At 42.3% G+C, this 26,825-nt stretch overlaps 2 protein-coding genes across 7 annotated transcripts in view; both read right to left on the bottom strand.

Moving 5' to 3' along the window:
* Positions 1 to 684: 684 nt before the first annotated feature.
* Positions 685 to 11,380, bottom strand: WEE1 (WEE1 G2 checkpoint kinase). Its single transcript, XM_005486652.4, has 11 exons — positions 10,627 to 11,380; positions 8,501 to 8,709; positions 7,949 to 8,015; positions 7,693 to 7,865; positions 6,664 to 6,785; positions 5,948 to 6,094; positions 5,461 to 5,556; positions 5,294 to 5,379; positions 5,025 to 5,195; positions 4,788 to 4,933; positions 685 to 1,993 (listed from the first exon to the last, which is right to left on the bottom strand). Exons 1-11 carry the CDS (start codon positions 11,188 to 11,190, stop codon positions 1,843 to 1,845), a joined length of 1,932 nt encoding a protein of 643 aa, XP_005486709.1. The 5' UTR covers positions 11,191 to 11,380; the 3' UTR covers positions 685 to 1,842.
* A 7,521-nt stretch (positions 11,381 to 18,901) lies between these two features.
* ZNF143 (zinc finger protein 143) overlaps positions 18,902 to 26,825 on the bottom strand; it is a 37,818-nt gene continuing 29,894 nt past the window's right edge. For all 6 annotated transcript variants that reach the window (XM_074543421.1, XM_074543423.1, XM_074543422.1 and 3 more), the window contains exons 12-16: positions 26,400 to 26,627; positions 25,044 to 25,192; positions 23,578 to 23,739; positions 22,654 to 22,800; positions 18,902 to 20,842 (exon numbers count right to left, since the gene is read on the bottom strand). In XM_074543421.1, coding sequence (XP_074399522.1) covers positions 20,759 to 20,842; positions 22,654 to 22,800; positions 23,578 to 23,739; positions 25,044 to 25,192; positions 26,400 to 26,627 — 770 coding nt within the window. In that variant the 3' untranslated portion in view covers positions 18,902 to 20,758. The remainder of the gene's footprint in view (positions 20,843 to 22,653; positions 22,801 to 23,577; positions 23,740 to 25,043; positions 25,193 to 26,399; positions 26,628 to 26,825) is intronic.

The following is a 26,825-nucleotide window of genomic DNA, read 5'->3' as shown; positions in this document are numbered from 1 at the left end:
ACTTTTTCAGTTATCAGTAAAATATCAGTATTCATATCCCTTAAACCAATACTCTGAACTTTACTGTCATATGTCTAGAACTCTTACTTAGTTATTTTCTGCTAATTACAAAGCTGAATTTTCTGAGTCCATAGAATTCAGGCACAGCTTCTCTGACTCACCTGTGGCTCTAACACAAGGGAAAAACTTCCACAATACAGATCTACTAAGCCTTTATTTACTGTGTCTCTCTTCTTTACACTTGCCTCCATGCCACAGAACATGCCATCACTGTGTTCCTGAAGTATTCCAACTCTTCCCCCTGTTTTCTTCCCAACTTCCAAATCAGCAGCTCTTCCTATTCTCATCAGTTCCTGCATAATTTTTCCCTTACCTCAGACCCAGCTATTTCTTCACATAGTTTCTATTCCTCCACCATCAGTCATGGGTTCCACTTCTTCCAGGGGTTTCATCTTTGCCAATGCAATACCCCTGAGGCTGCACAGACAGACTGCTACTAACACATGGAATAGGATCCCTCTCCTAATTATCAGTAAGTCTCTTATCTCAGTCTTACTCTCAGGAGAGGGAGTCACAAGCATCAGGCATGAGTGGGAAGCAGATCTCATCAGGACTTGCCATAGTATATTCCCAACTCAGTATTTTATTTCTGTAACTACAAAGTTAAATAAGTGTTACACAATATTAAACAAACAGAACTTTTAACTTTAATATTCAAATTCCACACTAGTAAGAACAAATAGAGCACAAAAGGGAAACATTGTTTTAAGTAAAATGAATAAAGAGACAAGCCAGTAATCAGAACAGTTCTTCTGTCAGCCTAAGTTCAACATCAGCATTGGTTCCATGGCCACATTCTGTTCCACATATTGGAACTTCAGACTGAATTGTTAAACTGTGTCTGCTGGCATCCCAAACTGCAGTTTCTGTATAGTACACTATAAGCATGATCAAACTTATGTACATAAACAATGAAAAACAACCTGAACACACTAAACAACTATTTACAAGTATTCCAACATAAAAAAACCAAACATACAATAGCCCAAGAATAGGCAACTGAAGAAAATATGAACATTCAGAGAACCTTATTAGAAAGTAGAACAAAACATCAATAGCAAAGACATTAACAATTGCACTACACTAATACAGAGCCCAAATATTAAATTGGTGCATTTTTTCACAATGCACTAGCTTTGAGAGAAAAATGCTGCCTTCACTAAAATGCAGCTTACATTTGTTTCACGTAATTGCTTTAACAAGAAGCCTATTAACACAAGAATGATTGTTTTAATGCTACAGTTTACAGCAAGGACATTGAACTAAAAATAGCAGCAGTTCCACATGGCACTTAATTCCACAGGTTCCTAAGCTGTGGTTTATGCAATGCCTACAAAGTGCTCCCAGTTGAATATACAAATAAAATTCACAACAGAAGTCTACCTGACATCAGGTACATTGACTGTAGGTGGCCTTAAAGCCTGTCTTTTAAAATTTATTCCCCCTCTGCTCCAAAAAAAAAAAATTAACTATCAAAGTAAGGCCCCCTCCCTCCTTCTTAAAAGATTAGGGATATTGCTTCTTATTACAACGCTGTAACACTACAAAGCAGCACACCACTATAGTGGTTAACCCTGGGACAACATAACATCTAACAGTGTAACTGAAGGCTTATGGAGTAACATCCAGGAGAGTAACCGAGTCCATCAGCCCCGATGGTGAATGCAGAACCAGCCATAGGGTACGAGTAAAAACCAGAAGCAAGAGCTGTCAAACTGGTGATACTGCCTACAGGACAAGGAAGAGGAGCTGAAGGCTCCCCCAGTTGCTGGCTGGGGTGGGTCAGTAGATGGTGAGGCTCAGCGAGCGGTTCATCTTCTTGCCGATGAGGCGCGACGGGCGGCTCTGCGTCGCCGAGCGCGTGGCCATCCTGTCCGTGAAGAGCGCGCGCTCCTCGGCCGCCGCCTTGGCCAGCTGCGCCTTCTTCAGCTCCCTGCAACACAGGGACACGGCTCAGCACAGCCACACACAGCAACACAGATACAGCAGTCAACATCCAAACTTCGGGTCAGGTTTAGGTCATACTGAGAGCGTTATGATTCACATCCCCCTGTTAACAGCCAGACGGCAGAGGTGGCATGCTCATTACTTGTACAGATGTTCTTTCTTTTGAAAAGCAAGGGAAGGAAATGAAAAATTCACACAACTCAAAATTCTGAAATCCAGCCTGCTGCAAGCAGCTCAGCACTTCAATTACCAGGACTCAGGAGGGTGCTTTTGTCACAGACATCTTTTATGAAAAATCTTTTCTTAAAGATTTTTTCTCCTGAGAAGCCTCAGGAACAAAACGTAAACAATAGTTATCTGCTGCTGGGGAATGCAACAGGTAGATCTGTGATTGGTCCCATAGAGTTGTTTCTAATTAATGGCCAATCACACTCAGCTGGCTCAGACTCTGTCTGAGACACAAGCCTTTGTTATTCATACCTTCTTTTTCTATTCTTAGCCAGCCTTCTGATGAAATCCTCTATTCTATTCTTTTAGTATAGTTTTAATATAATATATATAATAAAATAATAAATCAAACCTTCTGAAACATGGAGTCAGATCCTCATCTCTACTCTCATCCTCAGACCCCTGTGAACACCATCACACTTTTACCTCCTAGCACAAGGCTCGTGTTAAGTCAGAGTTCATTACCAAAGCTTGCCCAAAGGAAGCAAATTCAGCCACACCTGAACTTCTGTGGGAGTCAGACAATTAGATGAACACAGGTGTGGGTAACTGGCAACAGACAGCTCAGGAAGCATCCCTTTCCTTTTGCATACCCACATCAAAAGCTGATCACCACCTCCACATTTTCTGCCTAACAAAAATGGGAGCCTGCAAGGCAGAGTCACTGAAGGCAGCACAGGCCATTGCCCCTGTGCAACATTCTGCCAATTGCTCTGTTTCAGAGAATTACCAATACCCAGCCTGAGGACAAAGTTAAATCTAACTCAGGATAAAATCATAAAGTAGTCCAATGAAAGAGCACCGCTATCTTTATAAACATTTCCCCCATACACTGCTTTTCTCCTTTCTTCAAATAATGACATATGGCTAAACCTCAGCCTTCCCCCTCTCCCTTCCACAATCTCAAACTATCCATTAAAGAACTTTCTCTACCATGAGTATTTGTAATCTCATTTCACACCTGGCTGCAAAGCAAAATCAAATGTTACAAGCTTGCTGCACATTGGTGCAGGTGTATTCAGTTTTAAGCTACATGTTTTACTTTAATAAGCAATTCCCATTCTTGTAAGCCAGAGTTAACACCCGTGCCTCATCTAATCACCCCCACATTTTTCACTGTGCCAGTTTACTGGAAGAGAATGCAACCAATTTTCAGTCCTCTTCCTTGTGAACAAATGCACACTCGTGTGCTTGCCCAACCACCACACCACATTACCAGGAAATTTAGTTTTACAATATCCTTCCACTCTTCCCTAGAAGTCTTGAGTTCTTGCCTAGAAATCTTGAATTCTTCCTTCTTCTGAAGAGGACAACACAGTAGAAAACCTGAGTTGCCTTAAAAGGATTTTTTTTCACTGAAGATGACTTACACACTAAAGTGGTATTTTAAATGGTTCAAATGCAGAAATTTAAGAAAAAACAAATCCAACAGAAAAAACCCTGTCCCCCCAAACTACCTGAAGTATTTTATGGAGCACTATGCCACACAACAGTAAAAATTACTGTGGCTAAATGTTGTTTTTAAGTCATTCTTAGATTTACAAGGATGTATCCTTGCTGCCAGGCTAGAAGGAATCTTCACAAAACACTAGCTTTGCCATTTTTCTTTTTCAAGTGGTGTAAAAAGATGTTGTCTTCATATAAACAAGCAACTTACCTCAGCAAATCTGCCCTTTAGCAACCTGCACAAATTGTCTGATTATTCTTTCAATGTAATTAATAATATTATAAAGATAACCAGCTAATCCAGTACATCTGGCTGCGGTCAGACTAGCAGTGGCAAGATAAGCCGGTAACAATGGAGTGAACCTGAATGTGAAATTAACATCTTCATTCAAGACATATCACTCCAAAATAAATCAGTGATCTATATTCCCTCATAAAAGCCTGCCCATTATGTATAACACATGTAAAGATAACTGAAGTGAAAGTGTCAGATAGCTGCTTATTGATTTACTAACTCTTTCCCTGAAATTCAAGCAGAAATCAGACTTTCCTAAAGGGAATCTCTTTTCCCAAACTTTAATTCAGAGTGAGTGTTTGAGCAAGGGGTAGGACAAGATGACCTCTGGATACAAATGATTCTCTGCTGACCCAGTAACACTGCTGTGTACAAGTCAGATTAGTCCAATAACTTTCCTGATGTGCCACTCCATTTAGGTTCAAAACAAGTAATTTAAGTCATTTTCCAACATTTCAATGTACAAATGACCTAGGAAAACACAGACTCAAATCATACAGACATAAGCTAGGCTATACCTGTCACAGAAGTGTGCACTGTCCGGATACATCTGTTTAAAACCATAATGTTTTGTATGCCTCGAATACTAACAGTGCTTTTGAGATTCCCTTAGAGTGTTCAAGAGTTCTTTCTGTGGAGAAAGTTCCTTTTAAAGTTCCATGACCCACTTTGCACTCTCAGAAACGCACATGCATACAGATTTGTGGATCTCACCCACAAACAAGGACACCCCTGTTTTATCATCACTTCACTCTCAGGCGAGAACCTGTTAGAAATGAAGTTCTGTTAAGGACTCCAAGGCCCTACTTACTTTTGCAAGAGGGAGTTCTTGAATTTTTCAGCGTTCAGCTCTATCCGCAGCTGCTCTGCGCTCTTTTTTGCGGCAGAGAGAAGCACCGAATGCTTCACCAGGGCCACAGCCGAAGGCCTTTTCTCAGGATCAGGATTAATCATAACCTTGGGGAAAAACAACACAAGGCATCCTTGTCAAGGCCAGCAAGACAATAAATCACACTTATCAGCGAGCCACTACTACAGGAGTTCTTACTTTTAGTAAGTCTAGCAATTCTTGAGAAAGCACTTGTGGCAGCCTGGGCAGCTTTCCTTGCCGGATTTCGTGCCACTGGTCCCCGTTGGTTGGAAGAGGCTCAGCACCAGCAGCACAGACAACAGTCAGAGCGAGAGCAAAGATATCCGCCTTTGGCAAGTGAGTGTAGTTCTTCAAAAGAAAAAAAGAAAAGTAAATTCACCATTTTTTCCCTAAAGGAAACAGCATACAGGCCTAACATCATTGCTTCCCACAAACAGAACAGTTACCTCTTGTAGGACTTCATTTGCAAGGAAACGGCTGTCACCTTCTTCCACTTGAGGACTAGAGACTCGAGTTACATGGCCCAGGTCACCTGCAAGGAGGAAAGAAAGTTAATTTTCAGAAGACAACGAGATGATGCAATTCTTTTGCACACAAGCGTGTTTTTTCTCACCTATTTTAAAAATTACTCTGTCAGATGACCAGTCATCATCATCGCCTTCCTCTAGAGTTATACTCGGGACTGATGTTCTAGATATGAAAATGTTACCTGAAAAAGAGCAGAATTGTTAAAACAAACATTCCTGTACCATTTGTACTTGACCTAGTTTCACTACAGTTTCCTTTAGCCATGCAGAAGTTTTATTTGTATATAAACCCTGTTCAAAGAGTGAGAAGCTATAACTGATTCGCTGTGGCCCCTCTGCTGGGAAGGCAGCCAAGTGTTATGCAAGTAGAGTCAATTACACAAAAAGGACCCAAGATAAACTCAACAGTTTAGGTCTGCTGGCCAATTTTATAACTGACATCTTTGTGCTCCTATTCAGAGCTTCAGGGAAGAATTTACAGTTAGTAAGGTGTGGCTAACTGTTCATTTTTCTTCAGCAGATTAAATGAACTGAGCAAGTTGTCAACAGAGAGTAAAGTAGTTACAAACTTACTAGGTTTGATGTCCATGTGTACCAGGGACATTGAATGAATGTACTTTAAACCTCGAGCCACTTGAAGCAACAAGTCCTTCAGTTCTGGTTCAGTAAAGTAACGCATATTCCTGTAATTTTCACTTATGGCATCTGCTAAACTGCCACCTGGAACACCATTAAAAAAACAAGTTATACTTTTGCATCAAACAGCTGACAAAGTAACAACAACTAGCTCCCAAAACTAAGTGAATACATCACAGAGAACTTGCTGGCAATATACAGTAAGTGTAAAATATGGTGCTGTATCCTCTTTTCAGCCATATAACAATATAATAAAAATCTTTCCTCCTGTAGTTGTCAGACTAACAGGACATCAACACAAGGGAAAGGGCTCTCTCTATTCCAAATCTCTGTCAACAATAGAAAAATGCTTCCGAATCAAGTTTAATCTCCTTTTTAATGGAAATTCTAGCAATTTTCTCTATTCCAGCTTGTACTACTGTACAGAAGAAAGAGAAGTTCTTCTGCTCACAAACACCTCACAGTACTTCCAGTATGCTTGAACATGCATGACTTGGTCTGAAACTTTGTACAGTTTTTGCTTCATCCATCTGCTAAGCCTTTTCCAGAAAGGAATACCAGTCACTTGAAAGACAGCATGGGCTATGAGTAGGGTAACCAGTTCCCAACTATTGTTAACAGCTTGTAGATACCTGTATGCCTTCTTTACTTACCATTGCAATATTCATTCTGTATAAGCATGTGATCATCTTCTGCCCATGCAGAGTAGTACCTCACTACATGGGAATGCTGTCCCAGAACTGCATGTGCATAGACCTCTCTTAAAGCATTCTGCCTGTTAGTCACAAAAAACAGCACATGTGAGTATTGTGACACGAAATTAGTACCATTCCTTATTACAGTAGGTATTTCTAATTAAAATCTTCCTATTCAATTCCATAACACCCTAAGCTGGATTTGTACTTATGTCCAAACAGTTAAAATAATTTACATTATATTAAAAGACTTAATCTATGGAACATCAAAACAATAGTTTGGTGTGAGAGCCACACTTCCATTACATACTTGCCAACCAGTAGCAATAGCAAACTTTAAGATGCATGACTAAAGTTCTAGGCAAAAAATAAAAGTGCTTATAAGCCAAGGGTTTGACTGAACTCAACATTCCCCAGATTGTAAGTCTGGTATGCAATTTTGTGCAACTCAGACTTGGGAGGTTTATATTATAACTATCTGAACACACTATTGTGTGTTCAAATACTTATAAACTATTCAAACAACTATTCCCCACAGTGAAGTGTGGGGGAAAGTCCTGAATCACAGGCTCATTCACAAATGCCAAAAAATACCCTCAAACTGACTTAACTCATCTACACGCCAATAAAGCTGACAAGGATGAGGACTCAGTTGGAAACAGTGCCCTCCTTCCATCTCTCAAAGATGACCTTTACAAAGAAGTGTAAGGAAGTCACTTTGAGAGCAGTCTGTTTCCACACAGAATACTGGGACAAACATCTGGCAGGAGAGAGGCCAATCAGCCTTTTCTCCCCAGTACTGCACAGTACTTGGGGAGTGGGTGGGGAAGAAAAAAATCAAGTTGCTTTAAAATTGTATCTATTTTACATTTAATTTATATTTGTTTTATACTTTCCTCTTAAATGCCTTCTCTAGACACCAACACAAAGAGCCAAGAAGAAACACCAAGAGAAGACTTTTAAGTTTTAAGAGCAGGAAGTACTCACTCGTCCACTGAGCCAGCCAGGGGTTTCTTGGATCGTTTGATTGCATAGATGCAGCCATCCAGCCTCTTCACACACTTAAACACAGAGCCAAATTCACCAGACCCAATCTTCTCCAGTTCATGGAATTCGGTTGCATACCGTGACTTCATGTTACTTTCTGTTATTGTTATCCTCTGCAAATATTACCAAGGAAAATATTTAGGTCTGCAGATACACAAACTGCTTAAATTAGTATCAAGGCTTAAAGATTAAATACCTTTGCAGGTCTCATGGTTTCCTCTTCAGGCTCTCCATCACTTGGTTCCATGTCCTCCCCACAAGAGCTGAAATTCACACCAGACATGGTTTAAGTAAACTTAGAACTGAAGCCCAGAAGCTGTTGAATTTTTTTGAGATCTAGTTTTCCTATCTAACTTTAGTTTACTAATTGAACACTAGACATCTGTAAACACAAACTCATAAAATTGCCACGCTAATATCTTTGTCATTTCTTTCTACAGGTTTCACACTTGTATTTAATGCATTTTTTTCCTCCTGAATGAAAGACTGTGTATGGCCCATTGTGTGAAGGGAAAAAGATCAGCACACAGCCTAGTCTATGCTCTCTGTACAGTAATCAAAAGATCTAATGCTAAATGACTATTTCATGCTATCATGCCTCTTAAAGCACATCCTTTAAGAGCTGTATTATACATTACTAACAACCTGCAAGCAAAAATACATTCTTAGAAGCAATTTGTAGCAAAATCTTTGCAGGCAAAAGTAGCTCTAAATACAAGTTTAACAAAGGAAGCTACAAGTCACTCACTCATTCCAGTGTATCCTCTTCCTCCTCCGACATTTGCCATCAGAGTTGTGAAGGAACATGGAGTCAGGAGTGAAGGGATTGATGTTCACATGAGGTGTTTGTCTAAAATCTTCTTCTTGCTTCTCTGATTTCCCAACATTCATAAACAGTGAGCCCCCTCGAAGTTTGACTGAGCTGGAGCCTAAACCTTGTGCTTTAGAAAGCAAACTCTGTATTTAAAAAAAGCAAACAAAACCAAAATATTTTTAGTCATTCATGACCCTGACATTGCCTTAGATATTAAATAGTCAGGTAATGCCTGAAGCCATCATTACAGTATTGTCTAATTAAAGTTAGCATCAGTTGTTTAAATATCTGCATTTCCATCAAAAAGCCTGTCTAAGAAACCATAATGCTTTCTACCCTACACAGAAACAGTTCAAGCAAACAAATATTAAAATTAAAAGACAGCAAAGCTGATGATGAGAGTAACCTTTTTCTGTCTTTAATCATTTAATCACCTAAACTTCTTGGGCAAATCTTTGTCCATTAAATAAACACAGATGAAACCCGGACAATCCTGTACTGTATCACTATTTGCACGTGCACGATGTGGAAGCTAGATCAGACATGAAATGATCTTTGGTTTCTACAAATTTAAGTGACAATCTTAAACAGCAAATTCTGAGCCTACAAAAATCGTTTCAAGAATTGGCAGCATGGCTGCACTGCCAGTTAAATATCCAAAACTCATCTTCTGGGTGGTAACTTGGCAGACCAGGCATCCTCCAGGCACATAACTAAACCTCCCCCCTGCACCTGAGTCTCCTCCATCCTGGTGAGGATGCAGGGATGATTGGATCACAAGCAGGAGCATCATCTTATCCTAACAACAAAATAAAGACTTGACACAACTAAAGCCTAAACCACCACAGGGAAGAACACTCAGTACATGGGAATCTCAACTGCAATCCTGAAATCTGCCCTAGATGAAGACCTGTGCTTCTCAGGACACATTTCTGTACTTCCACTGGATACCTGAACCAACTGATTCTTCCAAAGATAACCTATGTCGTATTTGGCCACCTAATTTAAGAACCCCACTGAACTGCTGCGTTAAGAACTTGTTTCTAGTATCATATTCCACAAAACTTTTGCAGCTCTGAAGCGTCTGCCACTGACAAGGTGTAAAATCACCACCAATGTCACCTTTTACAAACTTGTACCACTGATTTTCACCAGTGAACCCTCCCTGGAGATGGAAGCTGTAGAAAACCAATTAAGAAGGAAGCCTTCCTCACACCTTAAGTCAGTTGTTTTCCATCTATAGCCTATAGACCCCTGGGAGATTATCCCCGGGGATTATCCCAGGATTACTTCTAAAGGGCTATATGAAAAGTAATGAAGAAAGGAAGCCAATTACCACTAGATTTAAATTCACTATAAGGGATTTTACACAGCGTCGAGTTCAAAAGTTGAAATGCCTTCCAAAAGTCTGCTATTGACAGAGTTAAGAGCTGCTATCCATGTCTCCCTCTAAACTTTGGACTCCCCCAGTTTCCGAGCACCGAAGTGTTTCACGTTCGATGCAGGAGGAGTGCAGAGGCTGAAGCAGCGCTGGCACACGGCAGCAGCGCCCATCGGAACGGAGCAGCCTCTGAGATCATCGGGCCCCGCCGCGTCATCACCCAGCCCACGGCACCGAGAGCCATCGGTCATCCTTCCTTAAACACCTCCAGGGACGGTGACCTCACCACCTCCCAGGGCATTCCATTCCCATGTCCAGTCACCCTTCCTGTGAAGAAACTCCTCCTAGGACACGCCAGCTCACCGAGACACGCTCAGGATCACACCCCAAGCCGAGCTTTAACTTTCGGGCTACACCCCTACGAACCAACGCCCACTCCACGTTCCAGCACGCACTCCAGGAGCTTTAACACTCCACGCTCGCACTTTTCAAACATGCCTTCCACAAAACACTGCCAAACTCGGGAAACATTTGTGTTTCTATATGACTAACATCTAAGTAAGCGGCTCGCCCCGTGTCCCGTCGGGAGGCGGCGCCGCCCCGCCCCGTCCCGGCCGGAGCCCCCGGCGCGGTCCCGAGCGGCGCCCCCGCCGTTACATAACGGACTAGCCCGGCTCACCTTGGGCGTGTGCGGCGTGTCGAACAGGCGCAGCTTGCGCAGGGTCTTGTGCGGCGGCGTGCCCGGGTAGTCGGGCAGTGGTGAGCCGGGCTCCTCGCCCCGCGCCCCCCGGTACCCGCCGGCCGCCGGGTGCGGCGGGGAGCGCTCGCAGCAGCGCCGGCCCTTGTGCGGGGCCAGCGGCGAGGGCGAGTCGAGCAGGAAATAGGCTCCGGGCGACTTGACCGGCGACGAGCCGAAGCCTTCCTCCTCCCACGAGTCCCCCTCGTCCGGCAGCGGCGCCGCCGCCGGCTCCATCTCCTCCTCCTCCTCCTCCAGCAGGGGCGGGTCGCTCCGCGCCGGGGTGCGCGCGGCCGAGAGCGGAGAGTCCGCCTCCTGGAACGCCGAGTCCTCGCCGGTGCTGTTGGCGCTGCTGCTGCCGCAGCCTTCCTCCTCCTCCTCTTCCTCCTCCTCCTCGCAGTCGCTGTGGCCGCTCAGGAACAGCAGCTTCTGCCGGATCGGGGCCGCCGCCCGCCGGGCCGAGACGCGCCGCGGCGGCGCCGCCCTCTGCAGGCTGAGGAAGCTCATGGCGGCCGCTCCGCCCGTGTCGCTCCCGCTGCGCTGCCCGCGCTCCGCCCGCGTGCGGTGCCGGTTCGGCTCGCGCTGCCCACGAACGGTCCCGCCGCGCGCCGTTCGGACTCCGCGGCTTTCCCGCGACCGTTGGTCACGTGTCGCGCACGCCGGCCAATCGCGCCCGCCCACCGGGTTTGAAAACACGGCGCGCGGGGGCGGGGCCGTGCGAGGCCGCGTCACGGGCCGCTTTGGCGCGAGCGGGGGGGCGGGGCCGGAGCGGGGCCCCGCCCCGAGGCGGCCGCGCAAACGTGTCCGCCCGTGAGGCGCGCGCCCGGCGCCATTTTAGCCCCGGGGTGGCCCCGCCCGGGCAGCGGGAACCGCCTGGAGACGGCGTCCGGGAGCGCCGGGAGTGCCGCGGCGACAGCGCCCGCCCCGCCGGGCAGCTCCCGGGACACCGCGGAGACAGCGCGCCGCCCTGCGGGACTGCCGCTCCCCGCTCCTCTGCAACGTGGTCTGGCTCCCGTAGAGTTGCTGGAACTGAGCGCGCAAAATTGACAATAATAATAATAATAACAATAACACAGTATTTAATTAATTAATAATAAAAACAGCAGCTTCTACGCCGGTTAAAGGCGCGTTTTTCCTTTCCAGCCAGACCCATTGCTGTATTTACAGGAGCGGCACGCACGTGGTTTAAAGGGCCGGGGCGCTGCCCGCGCCGCTCGCTCCCGTGGGACGCTTCCAGACGGACCCCAGCCCCAGCACAGCGAACGCCGTGGATGCTGGATGCTGTCATTAGACGTGTCTCCCTACGGGTGCCACCACTTTGCCTCTTGGCTTTGTTTTCTGTCTGGTTACACCCAACAGATAAACCTGCCCCTCTCTTCTGAACCAAATCGCCTTAAAACGAGCTCCTTGGGTAACAAAGCACATGAAGAAATAGGAGTTTTTCCAGCCACGGGAGCCCCGGGGAACCCGAACCCAGCGAGGTACACGTGTAGCGCTGCTCCCCGGGCACGCAGGCAGTGCCGGGATCCATTCATCGCTCGGAGCCAAGCTGGGATGCTCGGACGCTGCAGCACAGCCCCTCTCCTGCCTCACCGGAGATCCCCTCCGCGCCCGGCACACAATCCTCATGTGCTGCCCCTGACACATGCCTGGAGAGCAGAACCTCGCACCCACAGGGATGGATGGCGGTGTCCCCTATTCCACTTCTGGCAATGCCAAATTCTTTAACTTCTTCTGCCTGAAAATACCCATTTCTCTGCAGACAGCTGTTCTGGTTTTAGGACAAGCAGTGATGAGCCACAGGAGCCCAAGTCTTGAGATTTGCATTTTGGAGAAAACTGAAAACAGGTTTCAGAAAACTGAAAGTAGCCAGCATAACCTATGAAAATGGGACAGAGATAGGGTTACATCAAGTCAAGTATAAACCCACTTGATGTAAAATAATTTAGAACCACACTAACATTCCATTTAAAATATTCATTTTTAAAAATTAAGTCCCCTGTGCAGCAAGTACTAACTGAAGCATTCAAGTTTTAGAACAGACGATGTAAGAGAAGGTTATGTAAAAATAGAATCTCCATCACCATTTTCTCCAATCAGAGTTCACAGAGCAATTCTTATAAGTGACTCAAAACTTTCCAGCCACTATCTGTGGCTTGCTTCAGTCATAAATGAAGTTTCCTTTTCTTTGAAAAAGTTTAAAGACTGTAAGCTTTCAATAAATTCCTCCCCCTGTAATGTCAAAGCCTGCAGTTTCCTTCCCAAACTCAACCTAATATACCTCATGTTTCCTGGAGTCTACAGACACAGTATTTGGTGACAGCAAGTGACAAACTGAAGTTCAGAAGCCCTGTTGTAATTGAATGAATTGCTAATGAATTACTAATCACTGGAACAGTTTAGTGGGACAAAATCAAGTGCTACAATTCAGAATTGTACAGAGAAGAAAGTATTTCTGAGGAGAAGACAGGAGAGGAAATGAAAAAAGGAATAGAGAAATAAGGAGACAACAGTAACATAGTGATTTTAAAAGCAAGTTTATTTGCAATCTGAAAGCAATTAAGAAAGGGAAGCAGTGAATAAATATGTAGCCAACAAAATGCACAGCTGCTGTGTAAGAGTTCACAGGCTCTGTTATGAACAAAAATTCAGTTGATTTTTTTCTGTGAGAAAAAGGTTACCACTACTGCTGGGCTGCTGCCTGTGTTATGGTAATTACGGGTCGCTGTTGTTAATAGTTGGTTTTGTATCGGTAAAAGCCCCGACTGGGGCGAATTAATAGCTCTTCTCTCAGACAGTAAAGGGTGGGGACCTCCCCGAACAGTGAGGAGAAGAGACTTTGGAGGGAGGGATATGCAAAATACTCTAAGGACCAGCATGCTGTTTGGGACCCCTATTCCAAATGCACGGAGAAAACCCCAAAAACAACGAGCCACCTAAGAGTTGAGAGACAGGAGTGATGTCTGGGTAAGAGGAGTGGAGTGCTGGGCCTGCAGAGATACTGAAAACCTTCGTTGTTCCTCACCCTGTCTTGGAGAGCCCCCGGGCCAGGTCTGGGAGGAGGCGAGACTGAGGCCCATGCAACAACGAAGGGATCACCATATCCTTAAAGACTGTCACGAGGATCTGATCCCTAGCTCTACCCGTAGTGGACAAAGCTGCGCATTTCCTCCTCTTCTGGGTCGCCCTGAGAGAGATGACAGGAGGCTGCAGTCCTACCGAGCTGCCCAATCCTGAGCCGATCACTTAAAATAAAGGTATTAAAAACGAGAAGTCTCGTTGCCCTGTTTATTTCAGGCTCTGTGTATGTGCTGCTCTGAACTCACACCCATTGTTTTGCTGTAGTCTGACAGGACCATGAGCAGGTGTGTTGAAGAGATGACTTTTGCCCAGACTGAGGGAAATTCTGCTCCCTTTGTGACACCTGTGATGAGCATGAGGAGCCCCACAGAGCCAACTCCCTCCCAGAGAGCACCTGAGCAATGCACATGACCAGAACAGGAAAAGCTCTTCAGGTTTCCACACTGTGCCAAATCATCCCAAATTCTCTGAAGCTGATTAAATTGCACCTCTGAACTGCTACAGATCTTGCAGACTCAAGCCCTGATTCTTCCAACAGATGTAACAACACACAAACTGATGGCTAGGCAGTGCCTGGCTGATACTCCTCCAAATTTGAGTGGTTTAACAGTTTTCAGGATATATATTTACAAAATTTGTTCTTTTTATAGTACTTGTTCCTAAGGTGCACTGAAGATTTTGCTACTAGAAATATTTATCTGGAGCTGCACACATTCACAGGCAAACAGCTGCTTTTAACCAGGAGTTTTCAAGCTCAAGAAAACCATTGTTTCCAACTGTTGTGGGTAGCAGGGGAAGTAAAAAATGAGGAAGAAATAGAACAATGGCCAATTTGTCTGGCTGTCAGAACTGCCAGAGAAGTGGCATTGCCATCTTGTCAGGGTTCCTGCACTTGCAAGCTCATCTGGAATCCTCCAAAACCACTTCCATCAAATAGGAAGAGTTCTGCCAAAATCTGGCTGAAACCCATTCTACATCAGCCAGCATAATTCACCTCATCAGGGCAGGTGTGAATGGAGTGAGAGAGCAGAAGAGGAAGAAGGTAAAGCTGCTTCTATGAAGAACAGAAACACAACAGGCAGCTGTGCCAAGGCTGATGGTGGAGAACTGAGAGCAGAGAGAGATCTTTGCTGTTTTCCCAGCTTTTATCTTGGTTTTCAGCAGGTACCCAGGGAGCAGTGTGCTTATCACCAGTGCCAGCAATGGCATTCCAGTGCTCACACAGGACTTGGCATGTTCAGAGACATTCCCAGGACAGTCGCAGTGGGAGTGTGCCAACTGGGAGATGTGTCTGGGCCACTGACAGCCTAAAGGTGAGCAGTTTAAAGATTATTTTATCTGGGGTTGTGCTGCTAACAGCTGCTGTTAGCTGGCAGCCTCCTTCTCTTCAATTACAAGGTCCAGAGTTAAATGTGTTTCCCATCAAAAATGGACTTTGTATATCCAAAGACATGCCAATAGCTGGTGCTGCCAGTCTTTGTTCTCTTTTCAGTCTATAGTCTGAGGCACAGAGAACATTGCTTAGGGATTTATTCACCCAGGAACTCTAAATAATAACAGCAAGAGAACAAGGTAGAGAATAGAACAGTGATTTTGACAGCACCAAGGTTTCCACAAAGTAAAGAACAGTTTCTGGATCCAAAATCTAGGAATTTCAGGGAAAATCCAAAGGTATTCAGAAGTTAAAATGTACAAAGTACATTAAAAAAGTACAGATTGTGCCAAGCAGTCACATACAATTCAGTAATTCTCTATGACTATGAGAGCAAACACTCATGACAGTTTTTAGTGACTCCCTTTTTTGCTTTTAAGTTTACCTCTTAACACTTGAAATCTGCTTAACCAGAAAATGGCAAAACAATCTGTTCCTGAGAGTTGTATTCAGGTAAGAAATCTCCTCCAAAACATCTGAAGAGTGGAAGATTGCCATGACTGAAACTTGTACAATTACAATATCCCAATCCTCTGTTGAGGCCAAGTTAAAATTATCAAAATAGAAAGATTTTGTACCAGCAATTGAAAAGTCACAATGTCTAATGCACAGAAACTAAGTAGTCACTACACTACTAATTTACCTCTATCACTAACCTACCTGCTTCCTTTTTCCCCTTCAGGGAACATGCAAAACCATGAAAGGTACTGTGCCTTTTTCCAAATCTACTACTCTTCTAATAATCTCTTAAGTGCATCATTTAAGGTAAGACATTTTACAAACATTTTTAGGTGTGCAGATAAAAAGATTTTTTAAAAATCTGTCTCTCACTGTCTTGAATGTATCTGTTTAAAAACAAAAATCAGCTTATCCCACCTGTCCCACAAACCATTCTTGCACTTTCTGATTTTTCAGTCTTTACAACCGATATTAAAATCTGACTTAGCCCTGAGTTATTGCACACCAGGGAGAAAACCCCACTGGAGATGTAGCTTTGGACCATTGTTGTATCTCCAGGAGCTTTTTACATCCTTTTGGTAGTTTTTGTTATGCCAGCAGACCTGCCAGGTGCTGGAAAGTCAGTCTCTTGCCCTTGTCCTGCCTCACTAAGATACCTGTTCAGGAACCTCTCAGCAAATCCTACAGAACCAAGCAGTAACACGATGGAGAGTCCACAAGTCTCTTGAAAAATAAGTAAAAAGCAGCAGCAATTCAACTTAAAGGTTGATGATGGATTTAAACAAAAGAAAGGGTAAAACACTGTGGGTTTTGACTACCACATAAGATACTTTTTACTTACAGGAAAAGTTCCAGGCAGTTACTGGTGCCCTGAAAGTGTAAATGGTTTGTCATTCCTTTGAGCAAAGTGCTGCAAATAATTAAACAGAACAGTAATAATCCAAAGAAAACTCTTATTGTTTCAGAACCTGAGATGGATTGGATTTAAGGGGGTCACATTTCCAGCAGAGATAAATACACAGACTGTGTAGGACCAAGTGCTCACTTGTTGATATAGGCTTCTATGTGTATTAGGATAATTGTATAAGCTTTTATGTTTATTGGGATAATTAAAGTCTGCTTTGAATATAACCCCCGGTTAGAAAGTCTGGTATCACCCCTTCCTGATAGGCTGAGGTGTCAACAGCTCAGTGCTAATGGTGATGGCCTAATGAGATTGTTACATTTTCCTCTGGCCAAGTGAACTCCACCAGCAGAATGAAAAACAGAATCAAAGGAATGCCAAACTGATGGGACAATTTACAATACAGATAACACAACAAGGAAAAATGCTTGCTTCTCTGCCTCAGCTTTTGAAAATAGCTCTTGATTTCTGCTTTGTTGTCATAGGTGTCTATGCTTTAGAGGGTTTTATCCGTAGAACACAGGATACTTTTGGGAAAATGGTGTCAAATACATACTTTGCAAATAAAAAAGTAGGAGTACGTTTTTATAAACAAGGGGCTGGAGTTTGATTTTATGCATCTGCAAAGACAAGGCAATTTCCACTTTTTCAAGACAAAAACGATGCATGCTGAATAAATACATTTTTAAAAGCTTCAAACAACTCTAAGTTAATAGCTGAACAGGACACAAGTTACCTGTCATTTCCAGTCTCAAAACCTTACTGCTTAAGAAAATCAGTTTGCACATCACGCAGATATTAGTGCTGTTTGAAAATTTCACAGAAATTTTGTTTCCATTCAATGACAAACTCAGAGTGAACAGAACAGGTTTCATCTTGGTCAGCTTAAGATGCAGAGTGACAACTCTCAACATCTGTAGAGCTGGAGTTGCCAGATTCAGAAGCATTTTCGATGAGATCCCTACTCCACTCCATGCTTCCCTGGGGAAGGCTCCCTGGGTGCACTGCACGAGCAAGGCACAGGGATTTCCCTGCTACAGCAGAACCCTCGCAGAACCCAGAGCGGGCAGTGGGACAAACTGGGGCAGTATTGGAGGGGTGAGGAGGGTCGGGAAGCAGAACAAAGCTCAGCCTGTGTTTGTTTATCACTGCTGAGCCCGTCCTGCCCTGTGCTGGGCAGACACCACGTGCCCGTCTCACAGGGGCCCTGCGGTATCGGTCAGCTGAGCCGGCCTTAGTCCCAACAGCAGGATGAGGGCTGTTCACAGCAGGATTTACTCCTATGAAAACCATTAGCCCTTCGCGGTAAAAGCCGTCCTGTTGTTATGCAGAGTGTGTCTGGCACAATAGGTCACCAGCCTGCAGCACCGAAAATAATCACCTCTTTCACTATCAGGAGAGACTAAACTACCGCAAAGCAAAGGCCACCAGAGGGAAAATCTGGAGAGATACTTAAAAGGGAAAAGTTGACTGCGAGGCCTGGAAAGACTTCGGGATAATTCCTTCATAGGGAGAATTGGTACAGACCTGGAATTGACACACAAGAGAAAAATCCTACGGGAAATGTGGGAGTCAGTCTGCAAGAGGCAGTGGTGATACACTGAGCTCATTTGCTTTACAGGGCTTATCTTCTACAAGCTACTTCTTTGTGTGTGCCACAGCATTCCCTCTGAGACAGTTTTCAAAAGAGGAGTAGAATCTGTGGGTAAAGTACAGAGATTTCCACTGCCAAACACCCAGTGCTGTCATAATCTCTGCTTCCTCCTCCTGAAATCCTTTTTGCCAATTTTCCTGTCTATCTAACCCAATCTTGTTCTGTCTAAACTTTGCTACAGGACCTTCCAATGCCAACGTGCAGCCTCAGCTACCAAAACAGCTCCTTCCACTGCTGGCTGCAGGGAAGCAGCAGGGGAGAACCACCAAGGTCTGTTATGAGGGCAGGCCTTGCAGCTAAGGCACACATAATCACCTCAGCTCTTCTTTAAACACTAAGCATTTTACCTTATTTGTGTAGAGGGAGCTAGCAAAACATGGGAGCACCACCTTTGACTTGGGAGTTTTGCAAGAGTAACTGATAAGGTAACAGTCACAGAAATAATTTTTAAAATACCACAGCTTTCCTGACTGAGCTGGTTGTGAATGAACACCTTGCAGCAAACCAACTTGTATGAAAGAGAAGGAATACTCACATTTGTACAGTGGTCAGGAAATGTCCTGGGAAATGAAAAGAAATAAAAACTGAAGTTATTTCTTTGCTAAGTCAAAGTCACTGTTCCAGCCACCATTTTCAGAAACTATTAGCAAGGAAATTTAAGGAAAAAAAAAAACCTTGAACATTCACATCAAATGATACAACTTTAATTTCTAAAAGGTGATAAGTACTAAGAAACTGATCTAGTTGACAGGCAATTAATCCTCCTTGCATAGTACATTTATCTCCATGGGATATCAAGATTTACAACATTTCAGGAAAACTGGCACCTAAGTGAGCAAGCAACCTCAATCCTATACAAAAGTTACAGACAACCTATATGTTTTCAAGTTTTACTTTGTAGTTTATGCAGAGAATGGCCTTTCCTTTGTCCGCATCTATCCCACAGTACTGTATTCTCTCACTGCTTCTGTGTAGAAAACATAAAAGGCTACAACCCACACTGATACAGTAATTCACAATAAACTGGCTCATTCTATTCAAACTTGGCCTTTCTGAGGTCAAACACCTCAAGGTACTTAGTTATGGACTTTATTTTTTCATGTAGGATGTGCACTTGGGATTCCTTAATAGAGACTTTGTCCAGAGGCTGTTCAATCCTTCCCTTGAGAAAGCTAAAGGTGAGGCTTCAGTTTCAGAAGTGCTCTTGACACTAATCTGAAATAAGCACTGAATCTTACAGGAAGCCAAAAGTGTTTAACTTGCTTAACCAGCTTGCTAACAAGACAAGAGTAAAAACACTTCTTCATATAAAAAAAATTGAAAGTTACATTTTGCTGTATATTTTAGACATATCTACAATGGATTTTTTCCTTTACAGAATGATAGTTGGAGAGGAGCATTGTACTTACATCATCATTAATCCCTTTTTCCTAGTAACTTGTGTCCTGATTTTCAAAAGCACTGATTATCAAGCACATCCTAGGTACTGAATGGTAGCAGCAGGCACTCAGAACTGTTGAAAACAACTATTAGTACTTGGACTTTTGCTGCAAATGCACCATTTGAAAATAGTTCACTTGAAAATGGGGAACTTCACCTTTTAGTGAAAAATCACTCTTGTAGTGTTTTAGAATGTCTGAAATAACTATTACCAGTATTCCTTAATACACTATAGTGGATTAGGATCAAAATTAATGCCAAAAAATTCAGTTTATGATAAATAAACTTTGGAAAAATTTATACAAGGCTGTAAATAAATAATTTGAACTTCAGTCTCAGTAAGAAGTAAAACAGTATGTCACATGACAATATCATCCTATCTAAACAATACAATCTTGCTATATTTTATTGCATAATAATTCAGGAGTAACATCTTAAGTAAAATATGTAAAGAAACAAAATCATTAGATTTACTTTCTTTAATATTCAACAACCAGTTCTTTGTACATAATCCAATTTAAAGATAATATAATTAGCACTTCCAGCATTAACAGTCTGTATTTACAATGAATGAGATGGGGTAGATAATCTAAAGAGTATTCAAATCTGTATGAAACAAATCAAAATACGAAGATTTACAGTAGTAGGCTCAAAATCCAAGACTTTTCCATTAATGGAATGCAATTTAAAAAGGCTTTGTTGCCTTTATTACTTGTAAGGGTTCCTGAAATGGTTATTTAAACAGCTGAAATCTTCAGTAATGCCTTCATTATTTGTACATGACATTAAAAATTAATTCCAATACTTCTATTTTTTACTTGCTTGTAGACCAGTCTGAAATCTGATGAAAGGATAACAAGGAAGTTTACTATATAATCCTAATTCCATATTCCTGAATGCAACGGTTGGAAGTAGATGATGTCAGTCCATTCCAAGGGTTATGTACACAAAACTTAGAAAATGTTCTTCACTCTTGCATAAAATGTGTACACAGTATCAGTGAGTGGGGGACTTCAAAGTTTTTACGGGCTGTTGCTGGCATGGACCTTTGTTGGTTGAAAATAAAATACCTTTCACTCTATTGTTCTGGTAGCAGTTTTACAAGTTAATCATCAATCCCTGGTGTTTCCCCCTGTTGTATTCTGGAGGCTATTCTAATGGCTTCTTCCAGAGACTGTTGTTCTCCAAGCTGAAACAAACACATTCAAACAGAAAGAAGTCAAAAATGTTACACTTAGATAATAAATGCATCCAAAAAGTTCTGATAGGAGATTACACTGAGTTTATGTGTAACCACCAAATACATGTGCTTCAAAGAACTGCTGCATGATAAACACACTTCATGACCCACAAAGTAGGTGATATTTTACTTGGCAGATATTACAAAGTTCAGACCAGGCACTGAAGTCATAGTGGCTGTTGCATTTCATTTTATCACTTGTAAAGCAAGCAAACATCTTCATTTTTCCTAACTCTCTTAACAGAAAGTCAGCTCTTTGGAACACCATGTGACATTAATTTATTAAAAAAGTGTTCATTTATTGCAGAATCCCAAATGCATAAAAAAGCTGTTGTGATGACACTGTTTGATTCTACAGTTAATTTCCTCTCTTAACTATCTGGTACTACCAGAAGTAAGATAAGCAACCCTGAATAAATACAACTTGACACAATTTTGGGAGGGAACCCATGGAGTTCTATACTGTGTTCATGGGAACACTGAAGACAACCTCAACCGCACAAAAAAATGTAAAGCTGGCCGTTACCTATTAGCTCAGAAAAAAACACATATGAGAGTGTAAAAGGTAAAACCAAATTGTTTGACCTAATGGGACAATTCTAGGTATCACTTGTTATTTTACAGTCACTGCATATCACATTCAGGATCCACTCAAAGCAAGAGCTCTGTTTGCACCTCGTTAGGATTTCAGTAGGACTATCAGGCTACTGGCTTTACCAGGACTTAGAAACCAAATGGAATAATTTGTTAGTATTGAAGTACAAGAGAAAAGCCAATCAAACCCTCAGGAATAATCAACAGTATTTTAATTTTAAAATCCCTCTCTTCTATTTGTGTATTTTAAGTTTAATTAATGTAAAGAGACTTAAGTTAATGCCCCATTGCTGGTAACAGAAGAGGGGCTTGTGCAGAGAGTGCCTGTTTTCCTTTCATTCAAAGGACCTTTTTAGCTACTTTTTTTCTTTCCCTCATGCAAAAATTGCCTTCTGTCATGGTTTCTCTTACAGGCAGTTTTGATTAGTGCCAACTTACTCAAAAGAGAGGAGTTCAGAATTCAGGGCTTCTCAACTTTCACCAGCATCTCACTTGCTACTTTGCATTTTAACAAAGGGTAAAATAACAATCTCTTGTTTCTGCTTGAGGATATTAATATTATTCCTTTCAATCTGAGCTCTTAAGAGCTCTTTCATACCTAGAAATTACCTTTTCCTGACAGTGTTTGAACAATGTGAGGAACTATTTACAGAGACTGTTTGTACTGTGCTGGTTTGGCACATTACAGAAGGTCACTATTTCCAGAGATTTCTGATTATTAATCTTTCTTTATAACTGTTTGCCCTATTTTGCTATTAGCATTTCAAGGTTCAAATAACAAATTTGCTAATTTTATAAGTTCATACCAATTTATTAGTGAGGGTTTGGATTTATATCTTGTTATAAATTCTATATGTAAAGCTGAAGGATGAACAAAAGCACTTTTTCAATGAAAACCTGTGAGTCCATGAACTACTTGGTTGACTTGAAGTTTAGACCTCCCCCAGCCTTCCCCTTATTTCTGAGTTCTACAAGTAGATTTGGAAAATGAGATGCTGTTTATTCCTCTTCCTAACACTATATATTATTTTAAATATGAGATAATTTAGTAGTGGGCTATTTATTTTTCAGGAAACCAAGCTTATTCAAATAATTTTGTTACCTGACTAGGTAGCTTCTAGCTCTAGAAGTAAGAAACACTAAAAAACCATTTCTCCCCATCTTACCTGTACTGCAATTTGTGTCCCATTGGATGTGGCCAACAATGTGACAGGTCTGGTTTCTGTAGTCACTAGGTGGTGTCCGTGCTGCTGGTGTCCCATTTCTGAGGAGGCACTGTGAAACGCTGCTAGGTCCTGGGCCACAATTGCAACCTTCAGGACAAAGGGACACAGTCACCTGCCTGGCACATCTGTTCCTGCCCCTCACCTCCTACCACCACTGCCTTCAAAGCTGGGATCACTCATCAGCATAATTGTATTGTGCAAAAGAAAAGTTGCCATAATTGTGTTCTCCAAATTAGTACTACCTCTTAAAATATAAATATCCTCATGACTGCAGCAATTCAATAAATGCACCTACAGATCTGTGATTATCTACACAGAGATTAATAACTATCTTAATTTTCATGTGGTGTAATTTTAGAACAGTAGAGTGAATTTTAAGTTAAAGATAACATCATATTTGTACTAAAAGGTTAGCTGTTTTATCTGTACATTAAAAACCAACCCACAGATACAGACTTACACAAATGTTTCCCATCTGCCAAATAAATTACAGTCCCATAATATTAACCAATGAAATTATAGTTCATACTGGATTCTATACTTAGTTCTGTCACACATTTACTGTGTGACTTTGGGGGAAAAGCTTGGCATTTCTAGGTGTTACTTTACAGACACCTAAATGAATCATTGGACTGGAACCTCAGATTTTTTTTTTCCTTGGTGTCCCCTTGTTTTTAAAACATTAAAACCTACAGATGTGCAGCCCTGGGTAGGACACATCAGGCACTTAGGAGGGGATGTGTGGGCCAGGTGCTGGGAACTGCTGAGCTAAATCTGCATCAGTGGCAGCAGTGTGGTGGCTCAGGGCCTCCTTGCCACCAGCCCTGAGGGGACAGGAGCAGGAGTGCAGGGCAGTGACCTCACCTGCTGTCCCTCGGTGCCCTCTGCAGTGACCATGGCCACCGAGTGCGTGCCAGCCGAGGAGATGACGGCATCGTGGGCAGGGACGGTGATGGTGGTGCCATCTTGTGTCACCATGGTGATGGTGTTGCCGATGGCCTGCATGTCTGCCTGGGAAATGTTCACCTGCAACACACAGCAGCTCCTGAGGCAGGGAAGGGCTCAGAGCTGCTCCAGCCTCATTCCCTCTGCCCCACTGGCTGGGAACCAACAGCTCTGACCTTTCAGACACACTGACCTGCTCACAGAACACAATATGGCCCTCAGGAGTAGGAGAGGATGCAAGCCTAATCCCAGAGCCCACAACTCCATGTTATCCCAAATAACAGCATAACAGATTATTTATGCATGTGTCTTCCACAGAGGTCAGTGAGATTTAAGGTTGTACCACCTGACATACTTTGATCTTGATGTAAATACTAAACAGCCCTGTGAGGGCTTAGAATTTAAGCCACAAATAAACAATCCATAACTAATTAATGACATAAATTACTGATGTCTTCAGTACAAATGCATTAAGGTATCAGATATATAATTTGATGTCTGATTTACAAGTTAATAAATCCCAGAACTGAAGTCAAGATGAAAGATAATTTAAATGTAAGAATTCTATGTCATGACTTCTGCAGGACTTCATTTTAGAGAGTAGAAATGCCAGTTACTTAGTATTGCTGCAATTTCCAATGTCCTGGCACTGTATCAGGACCCTTGGATATTTTATTTCAGTCTGAATTCAGAATATATCTTTCATATATATATTACTGGTACTTCAGTTGCCCTGCCAGCTGATACAGAAATTTTTTTCTCAAAAGCCTTCAATACACTGCCACAGTGAATTAAGAGAGTTGTGTTGAAATCCCCTTCCAAAGAAATTTCAGATGAAATCCTTAAAAACATGTATCCATGAAAAACATTAAAAAAAGCCATAGGAATATTCAAGTGGAAAATAGTATCAAAGGATTCCTTATCCTTTAGTTTATGTTAGAAACTGCACACTACCAACCAAACTGCTTGTAAAGGAAGCACCTGGACTGGAAAGACTTCCCACCCCTCAACCCCCCAAAGTGTGTGCAGAGAAGACAGTGAAGATGCTCCTCAGATATTAACAGCATAATCTGGGAATTGTGAGAAGCCTCAGAAACAGGCTGTATATATAGCAGTTGTTTAAAAAGTTCTTTTCAGAGTGACAAAGATAACAAGGAGAGACTGATCCCTAAGTCTGGAAAACTTTACAGTTTCATGTGCTGGAATATGTGGTTTCACTTAGGTACTCCACAGGAGCACAACCCTAAAGATATCCTGACACAGCTCCAAAGAAGCTTCTTTCCACCAACATTTATCCAGAATCCTGTGCGATTCCAGAGAGCCCATGGAGAAGCTACAACCTGTGCTCAATTCTCAGCCTGGTTTTGTCAGCATGAGTCACTTACATGTTGGGTTCCATCCTGGGATATGAGCGCTACTTGTTGGCCTAATCCTGACTGAGTGACTGTAGCAACCTGTGCAGAAATGACATCTTCTCCCTCAACACCTGTCACATAGGTGATCTGGGAGCCTTTGAGCACATCTTCACCTTGACCTATTGGATACAAAGAGGCAAGAGGTTACTTTCCATACTCTAAATGCTCCCAGGAGAGCCAATGACAAGTTCCAGTCTTGTCTGAAGGTTTTAAGCACTCCAACAGAAAAAATTAGTGGAAAGATGAGAAAAATAAAAGAAGGAAAGATACCAGAAGCAAGTCAGAAAGTCTTATTTTGGGAACTGGGGGTATAATCTTCTAGCAATCAGTTTAAAGACACATAAATACTACATATGCATTCAGTTTGTAAGCAAATATCAAAATGTGATAAACATTTCTAATTTATTCATTAAATGTTAACCTCTCCAAGCAAGGGACTCCATGCAAACACAACTGGATATTTTTTTTAAAGTTATTAATTAACCAACATACAGAAGAATCTAGTGACATGCCTTTGTGTGAAGATTTAAGTAAATTCATTATCTTTATAAATGTTTAACCTCAGCAAATAAATGTTATCATTCCTTTAAAGGAAGGAATTAAGCTATAGCAAGTCTGCTTGAGGCGTTCAGTGCAGTTTCCCACGAACATGGTGCAAAACAACTTTGCTAACCAAAACAGTTTGTGGGGATATTTCTGATCTTCAGGCACATCCAAAAATCACAATTTGACAAGTGGTGTTTGTCCTTTCACAGTATTTCCTTCAGTCTGATCCTTTATACTCATAATACCATGAGCAGCAAACTCTGAGGAGTACTGCAGCCCAGCAGCTCCTTTCCATCTCTGCCTCTAGGACAGTTTACAGAAACTGCTCTAAACCACAGCAAAGTCAGCCCCTATCACTGTACTGCAGAAACAGATTTTTTTTCTCAAGGCAGAGCCTTTACTCAAAAGATTGTCACCAGCCATGGTGTTACATATATACACACTCTTCGAAAAATCCCTAACAAAAGTCCAGTAAGTTGTAATCAGCTTAGATTCTCTCTGGTCCCTTAGCCACATTCATGTTTTTAGCAGGTTTGCTGAGATTTCAACTCAAATTTCTCTCTAAACCCCATGAGTGCTATAAATTAGTTTATTATCTGGCCAATTACCATGCAATTTCTGTTTACAAGTTGCCTACCACCCTAAAAAGTCTTACAGAGAAATTAAGATCTCTTTATTAAGTACTTTGACTTTTTATCTGTGTTTTCATTTCCTTGGCTACCAAAATCCCCCAGCAAAATACCATCCCCCATCTAGAGATTCAAAGGCTGCAATTCTAACCTGGAGGTGGCTCAAAGAAAGCCTCTTGTTCTTCCTCAATGGGCTCTGTATCGTTGTGTGCTGTCCGTTTGTGCATAGCAAGGGTAGAGATCTGCTTGTAGGTCTTCCCACAGTGATTGCAGTTGTAGGGTTTGGAATGAGTATGTACAACATGATGTTTGTATAAACTGGAATACTCTGTGAAACGTTTGTCACAGCCAGGAACTGTACACACATAGGGCTTCTCCCCTGTGTGGGAAAACAAAAGGGATAAAGTTAACTTTATTAAGGATGCACAGGAAAAATTGCCAGCAAATGATATTTGGGGACAAACCTTCATTGCCAACCATACTTTCATTTCAAAGGCAACAGAGAAGTTCAACGTCACAAAGTTTATCAATGCTACATCTTACTGTCTTTAAGAATTACTGCCAGTAAATTTGGCCC

This window comes from Zonotrichia albicollis, chromosome 6, assembly GCF_047830755.1.
Source record: "Zonotrichia albicollis isolate bZonAlb1 chromosome 6, bZonAlb1.hap1, whole genome shotgun sequence".
In the NCBI taxonomy this organism is placed as follows: Eukaryota; Metazoa; Chordata; class Aves; order Passeriformes; family Passerellidae; genus Zonotrichia; species Zonotrichia albicollis.
The sequence above is the reverse complement of the archived record's forward strand: the minus strand, read 5'-3'. Positions and strand labels throughout refer to the sequence as shown.